The following is a 19,547-nucleotide window of genomic DNA, read 5'->3' as shown; positions in this document are numbered from 1 at the left end:
AAAATTCTTACACTGCCAAAGAACAATAGACTTGAGTACGTAAAGTTGAACTTGATACGTCTACACATTCCTCAGAAAATGGTTCTTAACAAACCGATCGACAGACAGACAGACAGTTAAAAATTGCAAAAGCAATATGTTTTCGTGTTACATATTTACAGAGTAACAGTTTCCTGAATTTTTTCCTTCACTTCTACTGTGAAACGTTGTTTCTTGCCAAATTTTGTTATTCTAGGTCAACAGGAAGCACCGTATTGATTTTAATGGACGAGTTTTCGAGTACCAAAATAAATAAAATAAATGGCCGTATATATTGGTTTAATTGACTTACAAGCTTAAAATTTACACCGTCATGGGTCATAGATTTTATATGTGATATAAATTTGAACTTAATACGTCTACCCGCTACTGAGAGAACGGGTTCTTACCAGTTGGACAGATGGGAAGAAAGACGGACAACACATCCGTCCTATAAGGATTCAGTTTGTACAGGCTGAGGCACACAATCCTAAAAGTAATAATAAAAGTGGAAAACTATATGAACAATTGCAACAGAAGAGCTTTCGGAGATTGTGGAACGGTAGGGCTAAGGCTTTAAACTCACAATAATAATAGAGCAATATTTGCGAAGTTTCGGCCTCGAGCTCAGTAGCATTCGGCAGACGGCAAATGCGGTAGCTTGCGTACCTCCCACTGGGCCGGTGGTTCTACGGGCTGCTCTAGTGTAAGCCTTGAAAGTTGCAATAATAATGAAACAGTATAGCTGAAGTTTTAGCCTTGTTACTCATCGTCAGCAACCTATGCCTTATTGTCAGATGGGGAGGGCGGTAGCTGATGCACGTCCCTCTGGCGCGGTGGTTCTACGGTCTGTTCTAGTGTAAGCCTTGAAAGTCGCAATAATAATAAAACAGTATTGCTGAAGTTTCGGCCTCGTTACTCATCGTCAGCAGCATATGCCTTATTGCCAGATGGGGAGGGCGCAGCTGATCTAGCCTAAGCCTTGGGTGTCACAGTAATAATAAAGCAGTATTTCTGAAGTTTCGGGGTCAATACTCATCCTCAGCAACCTATACCTTTTTGTCAGATGGGAAATGTGGCAGCGAGTGCAGGTCTCGCTGATCTAGCCTAAGCCATGGAAGTCACAATAATAATAAAGCAGTATTTCTAAAGTTTCGGGGTAAATACTCATCGTCAGGTGCCTATGGCTTAATGCCAGATGGGGAGGGCAGCAGCTGGTGCAAGTCTCGCTGATCTAGCCTAACTCTTCGGTGTCACAGTAATAATAAAGCAGTATTTCTGAAGTTTCGGTGTCAGTACTCATCGTCAGGAGCCTATGCCTTATTGTCAGATGGGAAGTGCGGCAGCGAGTGCAAGTCTCGCTGATCTAGCCTAAGCCTTGGAAGTCACGGTAACAATAAAGCAGTATTTCTGAAGTTTCGGCATCAGTACTCATTGTCAGGAGCCTACGCCTTACTGCCAGATGGGGAGTGCGGCGGCCCGCTGCGACGGCGGTTCGACATCGCGTGACCGGAATCCGCGTCGCGCCCCAGTGTTTTTTGCACGTTTCTCCCGTTGCCGCAGGCCGTAGGAGTGAGTGATATATCCTTGCGGGCGAATTGGCGCGACGGTCTCGCCTTTCACCCCGTCCTGTGCCGTGGCGCGGCGTCCAGCTCTGTGAAAGGATACGGCGCGCTCGTCCGGTCTCGCGAAACTCTGGCCGGTATATATAGCCACGCCGGGCCGCTCGCAAACATCAGTCCGCCACCACCAGTGACAGCAACACCTTACCTCACAGCCAACATGAAGGTCCTGGTGAGTAAACAACCGCGAAATTCTAGCGTTCTCGTGGGTTGTGGTGTACCTGCCGACCAGTATCGGACAGGCAGGATTCATTGTCCTGCAACAAAACCTGTACAGTACTATCTAACATATATGGGTATAGATGCCAACAAAGGTAGCTGCAATTCTTCAGGATATTTAGACTGATTAGTGATTGACTTGTCGCAGGGTGCGGCAGGTTGTTTGAGACACATTTCTCGACTATCACAGATAGCCTATTTTGTCCCCGGGTGATCATCTTGGGATCAATTCTTGTAATGCTACACGTTGCCGGTTGCGGGTATACATTAATGTAGCGTTACAAATTTCACAAATGATTACTTACCTAGCCGGCCGTTGTGGCCGAACGGTTCTAGGCGCTTCAGTCCGGAGCCGCGCTGCTGCTACGGTCGCAGGCTCGAATCCTGCCTCGGGCATGGATGTGGGCGATGTCCTTAGGTTACTTAGGTTTAACCCTTCATTAGACACTTTTTTTTAGAAGTAAAAATATTTTATTTTGTATTTCAAATTGTTCAAGGATGTCAGGACAAATGTTGAAAAAATAAGATTTTTTAATTCAGAAAAAAATTTATTTTTATTCAGTTTGCATTTATGCAAAACTGTGGGAAACTTATCACATACACTCATAAGTGACACTTTGCACATATGCAAAACCGTGTGAAGTTTTCCACACAAAAACTTTTTGCACCCACGCGTTCTTCCATTCAACTACTAACAATCACCGCCGAAAGAGAGCAATGTCAGCCTGACTTACAATGCTACCCACAGCAACACACACTGTCGCGTCATATACTCAGTAGCGCATTCTAGTGGCAGAATCTTATCAGTTACCGACATAATACAACACAGCACATCAGCAAAGCAGTTTCAAGCGTTAAGCTTCAATAACAACGGCGAAAAGAGGGTTGAAACTTTGCTTTGCACATCTGCAAAGCAACGCAGTGAAAGGTTAAGTACTTCTAAGTTCTAGGGGACTGATGACCTCAGATGTTAAGTCCCATAGTGCTCAGAGCCATTTGAACCATGTTATTACTTATCTACGAGGAAGAAGCAAAATACGTAGCCTGATCTGCTACAGACTGTCTCTCCTATAGTTCGTCGGGGGCATTTTCTCTGGTGTTTCTGCAGATATTTGCAATTCTGTTTTTCCTGCTTGTGGCTAGTGTCAGCCCAAACAAATTCTGCTTATCACGTCTTCCATACGACACCCAGATTGGACGGAATGAGTCGGTTTGTTTCCCGTTTCAAACGAAATTATTTTTGAAACGAAATCTTGCCTGCCCATTCGAGCGCTACTAGATTAATCTAGTGCGATGTTCCTTTTACCGAAATGTATTAACAGGAACAGCAAAACACGAAGAATAATCAGTACTTCAGCAGAGTCTGAACAAGACGCTCCTGCGTGGCTGTAGCATTACCGTAGCTGCTGGAGTAATGATTATTCTTCATGTTTTACTGCCCCTGTTAAGACTTATCGATATAACAAATGCAGCAAAAGATTAATTTTGAACTACACTCTCGAATGGCACTTAAAATTCCACTTCAAAAATCGTTTCGTGTGTATTGCGAAACAAACCAACGCCTTCCTCCATCGACGCTGGACGTCGCATGAAAGAAGCGATGATCACTATTTCTTTGGGCTCTCTCCAGCTGCATGTTGCAAAAACAAAATTGTACATATCTGCCGAAACAACACAGATAATGACGCTGACACTTCTCTGGAGAGACAATCTGTGTAAGCTACAGCTAATTAGCTGCAAATGGGCGAAAATGCACCAGTAATTTTCTCTTGGTCCTGTGCCTACTTACAAATACATTCAAGTCCCTTAAATAGGTAATAATTCAACATCTAGGGATATGAAATGCAAGAAAGTCTAGCTGTGGTTGAATCAAATGGCAGGATTTGGTTTATAAGGAAACTAGAAAGCTGTTGAAACTTTCTGGCAGGTTAAAACTGTGTGCGGGACCAAGACTCGAACTCGGGAGCTTTGCCCTTCGCGGCCATGTGCTCTACCATCTGAGCTACCTAAGCACGTCTCACGCCCCGTCCTCACAGCTTTACTTCTGCCAGTACACCGTCTACTACGTTCCAAACTTCACAGAAGCTATTTCGTAGGAGAGCTTCTGTAAAGTTTGGAAAGTAGGAGACGGTGTACTGGCAGAAGTAAAGCTGTCAGGATGAGGCATGAGTCGTGCTCGGGTAGCACAGTTGGTAGAGCACTTGCCCGCGAAAGGCAAACGTCCCGAGTTCGAGTCTCGGCCCAGCACACAGTTTTAAACTGCTAGGAAGTTTCATATCAGCACACACTCCGCTGCAGAGTGAAAATCTCATTACAGAAAGCATATTAAAACAGATATCTTATTGCTGACTTCTCTGACGGAGAATAAGATATTTTTATGAAAGTCAACAGTAGATGGTAATTATATGTAAATAAGGGCTTGTTGAACAGCAGATTGGTTTCGTCATTAGGCCGACGCTGAAATGTAAGTTCTCCATAAATGTCGTGTCTGGTAAAAGAAATATCAACGAATTTTGAAGATTGAACCTTTAAAGAGGGAAGTTACATGTAGAAAGAAAGGTCACGGGAATGGTTTTTGGTTCATACGCATCAATTGAGATACTCGGAATAGCTGTGCTGACAGACAGAGCAATTAAGACAGCACCTACCACCACCGAATTTTCTAGACATGTTTGGCTGATGCACCTAGAAATATCGAGGAGGCTAGCAAATTCCGTCTGAAGTATATATTAATTAGATATGTCAGAGAGGCATACAATCTGTCAGTCCTCCTAAATCATTGGCCGATGTAGCAGAAAGTATATGTAACATGAGGAATAATGAAAAGTATCCTCTTCCATGTACTTCACAGAGATTTGAAGGATGTAGATGCAAGGGTGACAAGTGCAAGAGCACTACATGGAGAGCATATGTGGTCTTAAAAAGTGCGTTTTCTTCGAGGAATAGGCTCCCAATGTTAAAAGTTTTGACTTTTTTTTTCATAGAGCGTGGCACTATTTAGATGCGATCTGTTTTCAATGCTTCAACTTATATTTCGAAGGAAGAGACTGGAGGCAAAGACAGACACTGAATTGTGAACCGGCTATAAATTTTTTGTTGCCGAGTGTTACATTTTGTTTGTATTAGATCCCAATGTTCAGTAGACAACAATGTCATTAGAGACTGAACACTACTTCGCGCAGACACAATCGGGGAATAGGTTTCCCCACTGTCTCGTTAACTGAAACGCAGTGGTATTCACTTGCAGTGATAAGCACAGCCCACGAAAATCCTAAGCTTGATAGGTATTAGTCTTTAAAATAGCGCTGAAAAGGATATTTCTATATTGCCGTTTCTAATCCGAGCGCTTAGTTCTTCGTCTTCCGTTCTAATTTTTCCTCCCTGTCCACGTGATATATTACCCTCTCTAACGTTTCTCAGAATTTAGGACATCCATCACCATTTTACAATGTCGAACGGATATTCTAGGTTCACAAATCCTACGAACATGTCTCTGTATTTCTTGGTCTTATTTCCTTCATCTACCATAAAGGCAAAAAAGCGTTGCCTAACAGTTCCCCAATCTTCTGGTCGATTCTTCCGTGAATCGTTCGCTGTCAGCAGCTTGGATGCATAAGCTGCCAAGTATGAGTCCAGATTTCTCTCGTTTTGCTATTTCAGCCATTTCTGAGACGCCCGGAGTGTTAGCATTAGAACGCTCCTTAGTGCACGCCGTCGTCTCACATTATTGCACATGCGGCGTTATTCAGGGAAAAGTACCGTGCGATTTCTTTACATCAAAGTGAGTTCTGCATACGAGTCCGTACCACAGAAATCGAAATAGATACGCAGACATCACTCAAGGGAAAGCAACGCCCTCTCAAGTAATATGTAGTCTGGGTTTGGTACTTTTGATGTGTGCAGTCTTGGTACAGAGCTTCCTTGGAATACTGTCATCGATCCAGAGCATCTGTACCGAATACACATTCATGCGATGAAAGGGCGTTATTCAGAGTAAGCGTTACATAACTGTTTTGAAACACAGCGCTAGACTCACTGCAGGTTATATAAACTCATGCAGTCGCTGAGTTGCCGTAATACTAGTACCGCAGCAACAGTAAACACTTGCTTCAGTGAGAGTAACTGGTGTTGACTGAGCGAAATAAAAGCAGACGAAAAGTGGACGATGTCTGTACGCTCCCTCCCGCTATACGAGGCGTATTCGAAAAGTGAGGTCCGATTAAGAGCGAAATGGTAACCACTGTGAAAATCTGATGGAGCTTCGCACTGATGTGATGGGCAGTCTCTTTAGTGAGCCTGCCGATAGCTTCACGTCGCTCTTTTCAGTTCAGAGCGCCAAGTGATCGGGTAGAAATGCCTAAAACAACAGTGTCTCCCACGAAGTATGTGGATCTGGTGAGAGATTTCGGCTGAAGTTATGCAGCCCACATAACATAAATGTCAAGCGTTTCTTTCTTCAAGACAATTTTCAGCCGCATTCTGTACGGGCAATGAAAACGCTCCTGCAGCGTTTTCGATGGGAACTGTTTGGTTACCCACAATACTGCCCTTAATTGGCTCGGTTGTTCATCTACATATTCCTGAGAAAGAAGAGACCAGTGGGAGTGAAGAGATAGACAGGGACGAAGTACAAAGGGATCCTGTAAGGGTTCACTTTTTACCGGCTAAGATACGGATACGTAATGGTCTGACACTCTACTTCTTGAAACTTCCTGGCAGATTAAAACTGTGTGCCCGACCGAGACTCGAACTCGGGACCTTTGCCTTTCGCGGGAAAGTGCTCTACCAACTGAGCTACCGAAGCACGACTCACGCCTGGTACTCACAGCTTTACTTCTGCCAGTACCTCGTCTCCTACCTTCCAAACTTTACAGAAGCTCTCCTGCGAACCTAGCAGAACTAGCACTCCTGAAAGAAAGGATATTGCGGAGACATGGCTTAGCCACAGCCTGGGGGATGTTTCCAGAATGAGATTTTCACTCTGCAGCGGAGTGTGCGCTGATATGAAACTTCCTGGCAAACTGTGTGCCCGACCGAGACTGGAACTCGGGACCTTTGCCTTTCGCGGGCAAGTGCTCTACTTCTTGTAGCCCTTGAATGGTGACTTTTACTCGCGATTCTATTGGCATCCTGAGGTCTCAGCTACGATTGGTTTCTGCACCTTAAACCATTTTACCGACAGCGGTATATGAAGTAGCCAATCGTGCCCTTGCGCATTTCTGTCTCTTTGTGACTTTTGAAGTTGACTGCGCCTTATGCAGCAGAAAGCATTGCTTTGCTGTTTCGTTCAGAAGCGCCGAACCGTTGCCTTTGACACGTCTTTACACGACGCAGTATCACTCTTGTGTAGTTTCCGCATGTAACGGCTGTATGCACCAAAAATAGATGAAGAGTTTGTAGATGCTGCTAAAATATGAGTTTAGAAGATTTCTATCGAATTGCAGGGCAACAGTGAGTGATTAATCGGTTTATCTGAGGATGATGCGCGTAATCACACACGATACCACGAGACAAATCCGTATAGTGATAGTCGGTCAGTAGCCGTTCTTAACGCTACCGTCCACTGGTAGACTGAGGTAACAAAAGTCATGCGATGCCTCGTAACATCGTGCCAGACCTCCTGTTGTCCTGCATAGAGTAGCAGCTCTCCGCGACATGGACTTAATAGGTCGTTGGAAGTCCACTGCAGAAATATTGACTCATGCTACCTCTACAGCCGTCCATAATTGCGGAAGTGTTCCCGGTGCAGGGTTTGTCCACGAACTGACCTCTCAGTTAAGTTCCGTAAATGTTCGATGGCATTCATGTCGTGAGCTCTGGGTGGGCAAATTGCCCGAATATTCTTCGAACGAATCACGAAGGGCCGGCCGGTGAGGCCGCGTGGTTCTAAGGCGCTTCAGTCTGGAACCGCGTGACCGCAAGTTCGAATCCTGCATCGGGCATGGATGTGTGTGATGTCCTTAGATTAGTTAGGTTTAAGTAGTTCTAAGTTCTAGGGGACTGATGACCACAGATGTTAAGTCCCATAGTGCTCAGAGCCATTTGAACGAATCACGAACAATCGTGGCCCTGTGACATGGTGCACTGTCATCCATAAAAATTCCGTCGTTGTTTGGGGAGATGAAGTCCATTAATAGCTGCAAGTGGTCTCCTAGTAGCGGAACATAAAACATTTCCAGTGAACTGTCGGTTCTGTTGAACTAGAGGAGCCAGTCCATTCCATGCAAACACAGCCCACTCAATTATGGAGCCACCGCCAGCTTGTACAGAGCCTTGTTGACAACTTGTTTCCTTGGGCTCAAGGGGGGTTACCACACTGTAACCCATCAGCACTTACCAACTGATGTCGGAACTCATGTGACCGGGCTCTGCAGCAGTCTAAAGTCCAACTGATATGGTCACCAGCCCAGTAGAGGCACTGCAGACATGCTGTTAACAAAGGCATTCGCGTCGGTCGTCTGCTGCCATACCAAATTTCGCCACACTGTCCTAATGGAGACTTCCGTAGTACGTCCCACATTGATTTCTGCACTGATGCTTGTCTGTTAGCACTGACAACGCTACACAAACGCCGCTGCTCTCCGTCGTTAAGTGAATGCCGTCGGTCACTGCATTGTCCGTTGTGAGAGGTAACCCCAGAAATGTGGTATTCTCCGTACGCTATTGACCCTGTGGATAACGGGATACTGAATTACCAAACGATTTACGAAATGGATTGTCCGATGCGTCTAGCTGTAACTATCTTTCCACGTTTAAAGTCTGTTAATTCCCCGTCGTGCGGTCACAATCACGTCGGAAACCTTTTCACATGCGCCACCAGAGTACAAATGACTAATGTAGTGCCGTTTCATACCTTTGGCCGTCTGTATATCTGTAGCTATCCCATGACTTTTGTCACATCAGTGTATAATGCTATAGTTTAATTTGGAAAAGCAATAATGCATAAGCAAAAATCAGTCTGATAGTGGAACTGAATTCAGGTTTTAATATGCGGACGGTTTTGTCTAGTCATTGTGAGTAAGTGTGCTGAGTACCAAGTCAATAAAAGAAGTAAATGTAAAACAGCCTTTTTCACTTAATGTTGAGCGACTTTAACATCTGTATCGAAAAGACATAAGTTTTCATTTTAGGCAACACTGTTTGGTTTCTTATGAATCGTGTGTCGTCTATTAACCATCTCTTAAACATATCCCATAGCCACAAAGGCAATCGTTGCAATGGAGAAAGAACAACATAGGAGGTATCTTTGGAAAGTAAGGCCCCACCGGTCACAAAATGAAAACAGCAGTGAAAATCAATTTTATTTTATTCGCTACAGTTAGCTACACCTTCCAGCTACCTCTCTAAATAATCGCCGCTCTTAGACATTTGTCGTTCACAGAAAGCACCCGCCTGTGCTTTCTGCCAATTCTGAACACTGGTCTGATTTTCATTGTTTGTGCCAAAATGTTGTTATCGTAGCCAGCGGTTCATGTGAGCAGGGACGAACAACCAAGCCAATTAAAGGCAGTGTTCTGGGTGACCAAACATTCCCATCGAAAACGGTGCAGGAGCGTCTTCATTGCCCGTACACAATGCAGCTGAACATTGTCTTGAAGAAAGAAACGCAAGGCATTTATGTTTTGTGGACTGCATAGCTTCAGCCGAAATCTCTCACCACATCCACATACTTGGCGGGAGACACTGTTGTTTTAGACATTTATGTGTGATCACTTTGCGCTCTGAACTGAATCGAGAGACGTGAAACGAATCGACAGGCACACTAAAGACACTGCCCAACACATCTGTGCGAAGCTCCATCGGATTTACATAGGGACTTCCTTCCCTTGGCGGTCTGAAAAATATAAACTTCTAAGTCAATGCAGTTAAAAGTTTAGGCCATTTATGTCACATATTTCAATACTAATAAACTCACTCATCAAAATCTACTGCGTACTTCCCGTTGACCTAGAATATTAAATTTGACAAGAAGCAATGTTTCATAGTTCAGGTAAAGGAAAAAAATCCGAAAACTGTCAATTTTTATGTGTATAATATAAAATTTTATTGGCAATTCTTGTTCATCTGTCTCTCCACGTTAAGACCCCTCATTCTCAGGAACGGCTAGAAGTACTGTGAATTTTTGTCGGGAAGTAAGGTCAATGGGCCCTCGGCTGTGTGAAAAATGAGCTAAGTCAATGGACTCGAAAGATCGGCCATATATGTCACATATTTTGTTACTCGTAAACTTACTCCTAAAAATCTATAGATGCAGTATGTAAATACATATCGGGCGCGGCGGTCTAGCGATACAGCGCGCGCCTGGAAACCGAGAGGTCGCGGGATCGAATCGTCGTCGGACGACTGATTTTTTGTTTCAACCCGGCCTTCACCTCTCAACGATGTGAGGAGTCGCGAGAAACAACACGTGGTTCTGGTTCCACGTTAAACTGTGAGACCTCTTTGACCAGTTGATTAACTGGGGTAGGCTAGGGATACGCAAGTCGCCGAAGTGGTTCAAATTTCAAATAGCTCTGAGCACTATGAGACTTAACACCTTAGGTCATCAGTCTCCTAGAACTTAGAACTACTTAAACCTAACTAACCTAAAGACATCACACACATCCATGTCCGAGGCAGGGTTCAAACCTGCGACTATAGCGGTCGCGCGGTTCCAGACTGAAGCGCCTAGAACCGCTCGGCCACAGCGGCCGGCCACCGAAGTGGTGTCCGACAGAAAGACTTATATCAGGCGACTGAACCACACGAAATTATTATCTATAACGGTAGTTAAGTTTTTACGGAACCCTCAGTCCACAATTCCTACTCCCGCCTGTCCACATTTACTTTCGTGTCATCAGTAACCTGATTACGACCACTACGGTCGCAGGTTCGAATCCTGCCTCTGGCATGGATGCATGGATCTGTGTGATGTCCTTAGGTTAGTTAGGTTTAAGTAGTTCTAAGTTCTAGGGGACTAATGACCTCAGAAGTTAAGTCCCATAGTGCTCAGAGCCATTTGAACCATAACCTGATTAGTTTCATACTTCCTCTCTTGTACCAACTCCCATCGTCTCAGGATAGCACTTACATCCAACACTCTCGAGTTTTTGAAGGAAACATTACAGTCTGTCGTCCTATACAGTTCCCTCTGATACCACGGAAGCTGTTCCCTGATGTCTTAACACACATCCTGTCAACCTGTCCATTCTTAAAGTTTTGCGCATATAATTTAGTTGCAACAGGGTCCAAAGCCGTAATAAAATTCTTGAAAGAAATAATGTTCCTGGATAAGCTGTTTTCCTCTCCCCCACAATTCTACACCTCCTCATTTCCTACGACTGCGCTTTCTTTTCTGCACACGTCTGTAAGAATCACATCAGAATTGCTACGATTCTGTTCTTCTCCGTTTTTCTGGCCACAGAAAGTTAAAACGTGTGGGTGCAGCAGTGTTAATCATAAATTCCTTTAGCAAATACATTTTCGTGTATTAATGAAAACGTTTCTGTGCTTGTGCGGAAAATTGCGTCCGAGACCGCAAGCGAAGCAGTAAAAGCGATTAAAAAAATTATAAAATATCTTAAATTATAATTCTGAACGAAATTCTTTTGGGTATTAGGCGCCGCACTGATCCAACTACGGTACTTGTCGAGGTTTCGATCGCCTTTTCAGCGGTCCTCACCAGGGCGGTTAAAGTACAATGCACAAGCTTTGATACATAGGGCATCTACAATTTAGAGAAATGATAATTAATTTAGAGAGATCCGCTTCAGTTGCACTAATTATTTACTCAAATGAATATTACACCTGAGGCTGATCTCGCTAAATTAATTAAATTACAGTGGTTGAATGCGGATTAAGAGCACGATTATCCCTGATAAGTTTCTCATGTGTCGTTCACCGCTGACAATTTTCTTTATAGTTTATTCACGTCCACTTCGTTCTCTATCAAGGTACGCTTACGGATCGGATAAATTCTTAAATATCCGTGTGTGGTTCGTTGATTCAGCGCCTCTAGTATAAATGCTCAGACTAAGGGCTTTCAGAAAAATGCGGACGCATGCCCTGGGCGTAAGAAGTCAGCTGTGCAGACTCTGGAAATATGGAGCTGCTTCCAGCGCTCATAAAACGGAAACCATTCTAAACCAACGGGCAAGTCCCAGAGAAAACAACGGAAGTCGAGGTAATAACCAATCCCTATCCCCCATCGCCCTTCTTATCATGCTATAGTCCTGTCCTCCTCCCCCCCCCCCCCCCCACCTCCCCCTACTCAACCGTCGGCCGCTGCCACAGGAAAGCAAACAGCTGAACGTGACGTAAGAGCGAGCTACTTGCCTTGGGCTGTCTGCAGAGTTACCAGGCCATCCGCATTTCCGTCTTCCTTGAAATCGGTCAGCAGTGTGACTTACGTCACGTGTATAAGTTACCAATTTACTTTATTTTTTATTTCTATACATTTATCGACCGTCACACCAGATCTGTGGTTAGGTTCAGGACTTCCTTCCAAATGAAACTCGGCAGATCGTCTTAACAGAACGACATCGACGGATTTAAAGTTAATTTCGGGGCTACCTTAACGGAGTGTTACAGGGACGCTATTACTTGGAACATACAGGGAGATTCCGTAATGAGAAACTTCCAGAGATGACGGAGAAGACTGAATGTATCAATTTGAGGAAAGAGAACCTGTTCTGGAAACGACTGGTTCGGAAGTTAAAAGCGAAAACCGTTCTCATATCTCTGACAGTGTCAAACACCTACTGATACTGTTGTTGCTAAGCATCTATCAAAAGCAGTAAACAGACCAAAAAAGAAAAAGAATGTGTCGTAAACATGGGTTTTAAAATGAATACCTGAAGCTCTATGAGTATTTGTTCATCTTAGCTACTGCGAAACACATCTCTGCTACTGACAAAATGAACGTAGCTCTTAAACCGTGCACTTTAGAGCGCATATTTACTGAGCCTTTTCTTTCTTGTTTTGGCTAACACTACCTCCTCCAAAAATTTGGAAATCAAAGTTATTGCCGTAGAAAAGATGTGTTTCACAATATCGAAAATGAACAACTGCTCATAGCTCTTGTAGTACGAAGTTTACAGCTGATGCTTACTAGATATGGCTCTGAGCACTATGGGACTTAACATCTGTGGTCATCAGTCCCCTAGAACTTAGAACTACTTAAACCTAACTAACCTAAGGACATCACACACATCCATGCCCGAGGCAGCGCGGTCGCGCGGTTCCGGACTGTAGCGCCTAGAACCGCGAGACCACCGCGACCGGCGCTTACTAGATGGATTTTGTTTTTGTTTTGTTTCATATTATCCGCCTATGAATGTTGCTCATAGCTCTTATAGTACGAAGCTTAGAGCTGATGCTTACTAGATAGATTTTTTTGTTTTGTTTCATACTATCCGCCTATGAATGTTGTCTGTCCTAAAATCCTAGCACAACGTACTGCTGTCATAGGTAGACCGACGGAAGATAGAGATTGGTGCAAAGGCTCGAAGCTGAATTGAATGTAAATAATGATGGTATTGAGCTTAATTAGGCGAAAATATCAAAGACTGATCGATTACACTTTCGACGACAAGACACTTTAAATAGTAACAAAGATGAAATATCTAGTAGTAACAAGCTGGTGCGACCAAAAATGAAACGACCACATGAAACAGATAAAAGGGAAGGCAGACACCAGGCTGAGACTTACTGGATGAAAAGGAAATGAAATACATCTACGAAAAAATTGGTTCATGACACGCATGTTTGACCGATTCTTGAGTATTACTCAGCAGTCTGTGACCACTACCAAATAAGGTTAATAGAAAAGGACGTCTCCAAAAAGGGCAGTCACAGACGTTGGAAAGGAAAAAAAATAGGTACAAGGAAGGTAACTGCGAAGAAACAGTGGGTAACAGAAGACAGACTTCAGTTGATCAATGAAAGAAGGAAGTCCAATAATGTTCAGGGAAATTCAAGAATACAGAAATACAACTTACTTATAATGAATAAAAAGTGCAGGGAAGCTAAGGCAAAGTGGCTGCATGAAAAACGTAAAGAAATCGAAAAATAAATTATTTTTGGAATGACGGACTAAGGCGGAATTAAGTGCAAGGATGGTATTATTAAAAGTGCAATGGGAATTCCACTCTTAAATTCAGAGCAGAGAGAGGATATGTGAAAAGAGTACGTTAAGGGCCTCTTTGAGGGGGAGAGCTTGCCTGAAGACGTCACAGAAGAAGAAACAGGAGTCGACAGGTAAGCGATAGAGGATCCAGTATTAGGCTTTGGCGACTTAAGATCAAATAAGGTAGAAGGGAAAGATAACATTCCATTGGAACTTCTAAAATCTCTGGAGGAAGTGGCAACAAGTCATCAACACAATTCCGAAGACAGCAAGAGCCAACAAGTCAGAGTATTATAGCACAACCTGTTTAACAGGTCATACCTCCAGGTTCTGATAAGAATAATGTAGAGAAGGATGAAAAAGAAAATTAAACATGATTTTAATGACGATCACCCTGGCTTCAGAGTAGATAAAGGCAAAAGGCACCAGAGAGGCAGTTCTGGCTTGCGGTTGATAATGGAAGCAAGACTTAAAAAAAAAAAAAAAAAAAAAAAAAAGGCTCGTTCATAGTGTTTGTCGACATAGAAAAAGCATTCGACAATCTCAAATGGTGGAAGACGTTTGAAATTCTGAGAAAAATAGGGATAAGCTATAGGGAAAGACAGGTAATACACATTTACAAGAAACAAGATGGAAGAATAAGACTGGAAGACCAAGGACGAAATCTCTGGTTCAAAAGGGTGTAAGATAATGATGCACTCTGTACATCGAACAGGCGATGACGAAAATAAAAGAAATGTTCAAGGTGAAAGGATATCAGTGATAAAATTAGCAGATGACATTGCTATTCTGAGTGAAAGTGAACAAGAATTACGTTATCTGCTGAATGGAATGAACAGTCTAATGAGTAGAGAATATGAACCTTGAGTAAATCCAAGAAAGACAAAAGTAATGAGAAGTAGCAGCAAGAAGAACAGCAGAACTGGTGATTACGAAGTAGGTGAAGTTAAGGAATTCTGCTACCTGGGCAGCAAAATAATCCATGATGGACGGAGTAAGCAAGACATCAAAAGTAGACTAGCACTGGCAAGAAGGACATTCCTGATGCAAGACAACGCTGCCAGTATCAAACATAGGGCTTAATTTGGGAAAGAAATTTCTGAGATGTACGTCTGAAGCACAGCTTTATATGACAGTGAAACATGGACTGTGGGAAGACCGGAGGACAAGAGAGTAGAAACATATAAGATGTGGTGCTACAGAAGAATGTTGAAAATTAGGTGGACTGATAAAGTTAGGAATGAGGAGGTTGTCCGAAGAATCGACGAGGAAAGGAATATATGGAAAACACTGAAAACAAGAAGGGACAGAATGATAGCTCATCTGTGAAGACATCAGCGAATAACTTCCAGAGTACTAGAGGGAGCTGTAGAGGGTAAAAACTGTAGAGGAAGACAGAGATTGGAATACATCCAGCAAATAATTGAGGACCTAAGTTGCAAGTGCTACTCTGAGCTATCACAGGACAAGAACTCGTGGCGGGCCACATCAAGCCAGTCAGAAGACTGATGACACAAGATAACCAAATAGACTGAAGGAAATGGTTTTTCCGTGCTTCTGTCGGTCGTCGTTGCTACCGGCATGGTGTCTGGAGTATGTAATGCGATAAATGCTTATATCCGAATAGTGATTACGTGGGAAAGTAACACAAAAACGTAGCTTCAGGGTTTATTGAGATACTCCATTTCTTTATTTATAGTCAAAACTAAAGTACGTTGCTTTTTAGGCAGCACTCATTTCACCATGATATTGAAAACGTAGCTATTCTGAATAAAATCATTTTGAGTATTAGGTGCGTCATTATGAAACACTAAAAATGAGTAAAATACCGACGTCTCGGCCGTCTTTGCAGGGTTCCTCTTCAAGGCGACTAACTGTTAGGCCTTTCCCTATAGTTATTTCCATTGTCAGGCGGCCACCGACGTCCTGTTCTGGAATGCGACAGGAAAATTCGGAGTAAATGACGGCTGATTGGTGAGCATCAGCGAATCGGCAGCTTCTACTCCGGAGTAGCGTTCTCGGACAGCGAGACGATGATGCTGAGGGGCAGTTCTCTTCTGGCCATTTTCTTGCTGTCGAAACCGAGTCAAGTGGAGCTGCTGGCTGGGGAAAGCCCGTAGTCCGCTGGACTGGTATCACTCGTAGCCATCCTCCGTGTTTGAGAAGCACAGGAAATAGCACGATACCTCAACAGCAACCTCTACTTCGAATTGTTCAATGGAATCCCAGAGTGTGGCTTCAGTAGCCACCTGAGAATCGAAATACGTAGGGGGAGACCAGACCAGAATCCAACAGTTAGTCACCCTGTGGAGGAAAGCTGCAAAGTCTGTCGAAACGTCGCTATTGTAGTTATTGTTAAGAGTCTCATACTCAAAATTATTTTATGGGAATGCAGGTATTCACGACCAGTTTTACTGACCAAACCTTGTCGGGTTATCAGACTAGTCGTTGTGTGGTATTGTCGCAACGTTTCGACGAATTTCGAACTCGTCATCTTCAGGGTACGTCACCATTTCACTTGAAGATGACGTGCAGGAACTCGTCGAAACGTTGCGAGATTGCTGTGCCACGACTTGGCTAATAACCCGACAAGATTTTACCAAGAAAATGATTTTGTCAAATTGACTCTTGCCTTGGAATGCTACGAAAGTATACATATGCTTTCCTGGACATATAACTGAGCTACCAACAACTTTGCCTTTGTTCCCAGGCTATTGTAGTGCTGGCTCTGGCCACCGTGGCGTTTGCTGAGGAGGAGAAGAAGCAGGAGAAGCGAGGCCTGCTGGGCCTGGGATACGGAGGCTACGGAGGATACGGAGGATACGGAGGCTACGGAGGCTACGGACACGGCCTGGCCCTGGCTGCCGCCCCCGCAGCCATCGCTGCCCCCGCCATCGCTCACGCCCCCGCTGTCGCCGTCGCCCCCGCCCCCGCAGTGGCCGTCGCCCCTGCCATTGCCCACGCCCCCGCTGCCGTCTCCACCGTCTCACAGGTACGTACCCTCCGCTATCTACCACTAGCGCCTAAGTTTTGATGCTCGTGGGTACCACTCTACCGTGTATTCCAGATATACAAACTTACAAGGCACATCAGGAATACAACAAGAATCAGTAATCACATAGGAACCTGGGGTTGCAAACGCCACGAGAGTGCGCTACGGTCACAATGGGGGGTGTTGTACAAACATGGGCGGAGAGCACGGAGACCGTCCCCATTCACGCCGTCAGAGCGTTGGCAGTAAGATGGCTAGCTACACGTACCGCCAAATGGTTAAGCTACATCTGACTAGGCGCGGCCAACTACAATGGACGAGAAGGTGTGCGAAATATCCCGATAGAAAGCTGCCGTGCCAGACATTATTGGTCACCCCGCATCGCCGATTGTGCGAAACCGGCTCGTTCCATGCCCCCAAGCCGTATGCTGGTCACCAGCAGACAACACGGACAGTTGGCAAAGGAAGAAAGCGTTCTGGGAAAGGTGCAGCGTACGCCGTCAACAAGTACACGAGTTGCATCCCACGCTACTGATATCCTCCAACCCTCCATCTCGTGCATTATGCAAGACGAAGGACTGCACCCATTTTATTTCCAGTGCATCTCGGCATTGCAACCAGGGGGCTACAACAAGCGAATGGGATTTGCGCGGCGGTTTCTGCAGAAATCCACTGCAGACCGAAGCTTCACAGTGAATGTCCTCTTCATCGCTTATCCTTAAATTATGGACTGGCATCGTCATAGACTGTTTAATGGGGCAGTATGTTCTCCCGGACCGTATTCCTGGGAGAGGTTCTGTCTGACATGCTGAGTGATGTTCTCATGTTTTTGTCACCGTATTGGATCTCAGCACTATGCAGCCCACGTAACATAAATGTCATGCGTTTCTTTCTTCAAGCCAATTTTCAGCCGCACTCTGTAGGGGCAGTGAAGATGCTTCTGCAGCGTTTTCGATGGGAACTGTTTCATCACCCACAACACAGACCTTAATTGACTCCGTTGTTCATCTCTGCTCACATGAAGCGCTGGCTACAACATTTTGGCACAAACAACGAAAATCAGACCAGCGTAGAGAATTGGCGGACAGCACAGACGGCTGTTTTGTGTGTTTGTACAGTGCCACTAAAAATGACTAAGTTAGAGCGGCGATTATTTAGAGAGGTAGCTGGAAGGTGTAGCTAACTGTTGCGAATAAATTTTTTTTGATTTTCACTGCGGTTTTCATTTTGTGACCGATGGGGCCTCACTTTCCGAAGAGCCCTTGTGTGTTGTTCTTTCTTCATTGCAACAATTTCCTTTCCGACTATGGGATATGTTTAAGGGATGGTTAATTCCTAAGAAACCAGACAGTGTTGCCTAAAATGAAAACTTGTGTCTTTTTGATACAAATGTCAAAGTCCCACAATTTTAAGTGAAAAGGCTGTTTTACATTTACTTGGTACTCTGCAGTCTGTAGGCTTTAGAGCTTTTAACAACTACAAACGACAGTGATGTAGTTGTAAGGGTCTCCTTAAAAATCACCACACAGTCGTCAGTGGAATTGCTAATTCGCGACTACCGCTACGAACTGATTTCTTGTGGCTACGGGTCAATGACTCTCACTCTTTCAACACGTTCTGCAGTCACTCATGGCCGTTCAGTACTCTTCCCTTTGCGTACAGGCATGTCAACAAAACTGTTCCAGTTGCTCATTTATTTGAAGTATTATGTATAATTTTAAGCTCAATGTAATAAATCTTGAAACGCATCTGGGTGCTGACGAGTCCTCTCCATTTGGCTCGGTCCTCCCACCACTTTTCCTCCTCCACTTGCTGCCAGGTCACACCACTTCTTTCCACAGATATTCTCACTCCCGTATTCCATCGTGTTCTTGGGCGACCTCTAGGTCTTTTTCCATCCACCTTTAGTTCTTCTATAATTTTGGGGAGTCTCTGCCCATGTATCCTCTTAACATGCCAGTACCACCTTAATCTCTTTTTTTTCAATTTTTTCTCTTATACTTTTTTGTTTAAGGTCCTTTCCGATATCTACGTTCCTTACTCTGTCCATTCTTGTTTTTCCCTTAACTGCTCTGACAAATTTCATTTCCCCTGCTTGCAATCTGCTCCAGTCCCTTTCTGTCATTGTCCATATTTCTCCTCCATAGGTGACAATAGGGGAATAGTAACTCTTTTTCTGAAACTTCCTTATTCCAAATCAGGTGTTTTATTGTTTGGTGGAAATTGCCTCCCTTCTGTAACCTCCTATTAATTTCGTTGGTTATTCTTCCATCACTAGATATTTCACTCCTTAAATAAGTAAAACTGTCTACCGCTTTGAGGGGTTCTCCATTCGAAAGTAACATTTCGGTGATCCCTTTGTCTCTTCCAAATACCATTACTCGACTCGTATCTTTATTTATTTTTAATCCATACCTTTTCATTATTTCCTTCCACGCATAAAGTTGTAACTGTACATCTACCTCTTTATCGCCCCATATTACCATATCATCTGCAAAAATCATCTTTTTGTCTTTTCCTTTTACTACATCTTTAACTGCGCTATTCATTCCCTCCATCACAACATTAAAAAGTGCCGGAGATAGAATAC

General features: G+C 44.0%; 1 protein-coding gene across 1 annotated transcript in view; it reads left to right on the top strand.

The window, feature by feature from the left end:
- Positions 1-1,650: 1,650 nt before the first annotated feature.
- The window catches only part of LOC126425097 (cuticle protein 63), a 105,072-nt gene continuing 87,175 nt past the window's right edge, over positions 1,651-19,547 (top strand). Inside the window, exon 1 of the mRNA XM_050088018.1 lies at positions 1,651-1,812. Within this exon, the coding sequence (XP_049943975.1) occupies positions 1,801-1,812 (12 nt within the window). The 5' untranslated portion in view covers positions 1,651-1,800. The remainder of the gene's footprint in view (positions 1,813-19,547) is intronic.

The sequence above is a fragment of the Schistocerca serialis genome, chromosome 10 (genome assembly GCF_023864345.2).
Source record: "Schistocerca serialis cubense isolate TAMUIC-IGC-003099 chromosome 10, iqSchSeri2.2, whole genome shotgun sequence".
NCBI classification, from domain to species: domain Eukaryota; kingdom Metazoa; phylum Arthropoda; class Insecta; order Orthoptera; family Acrididae; genus Schistocerca; species Schistocerca serialis.
Note: the sequence above shows the minus strand (reverse complement) of the source record. Positions and strands in the feature narration are given on the sequence as shown.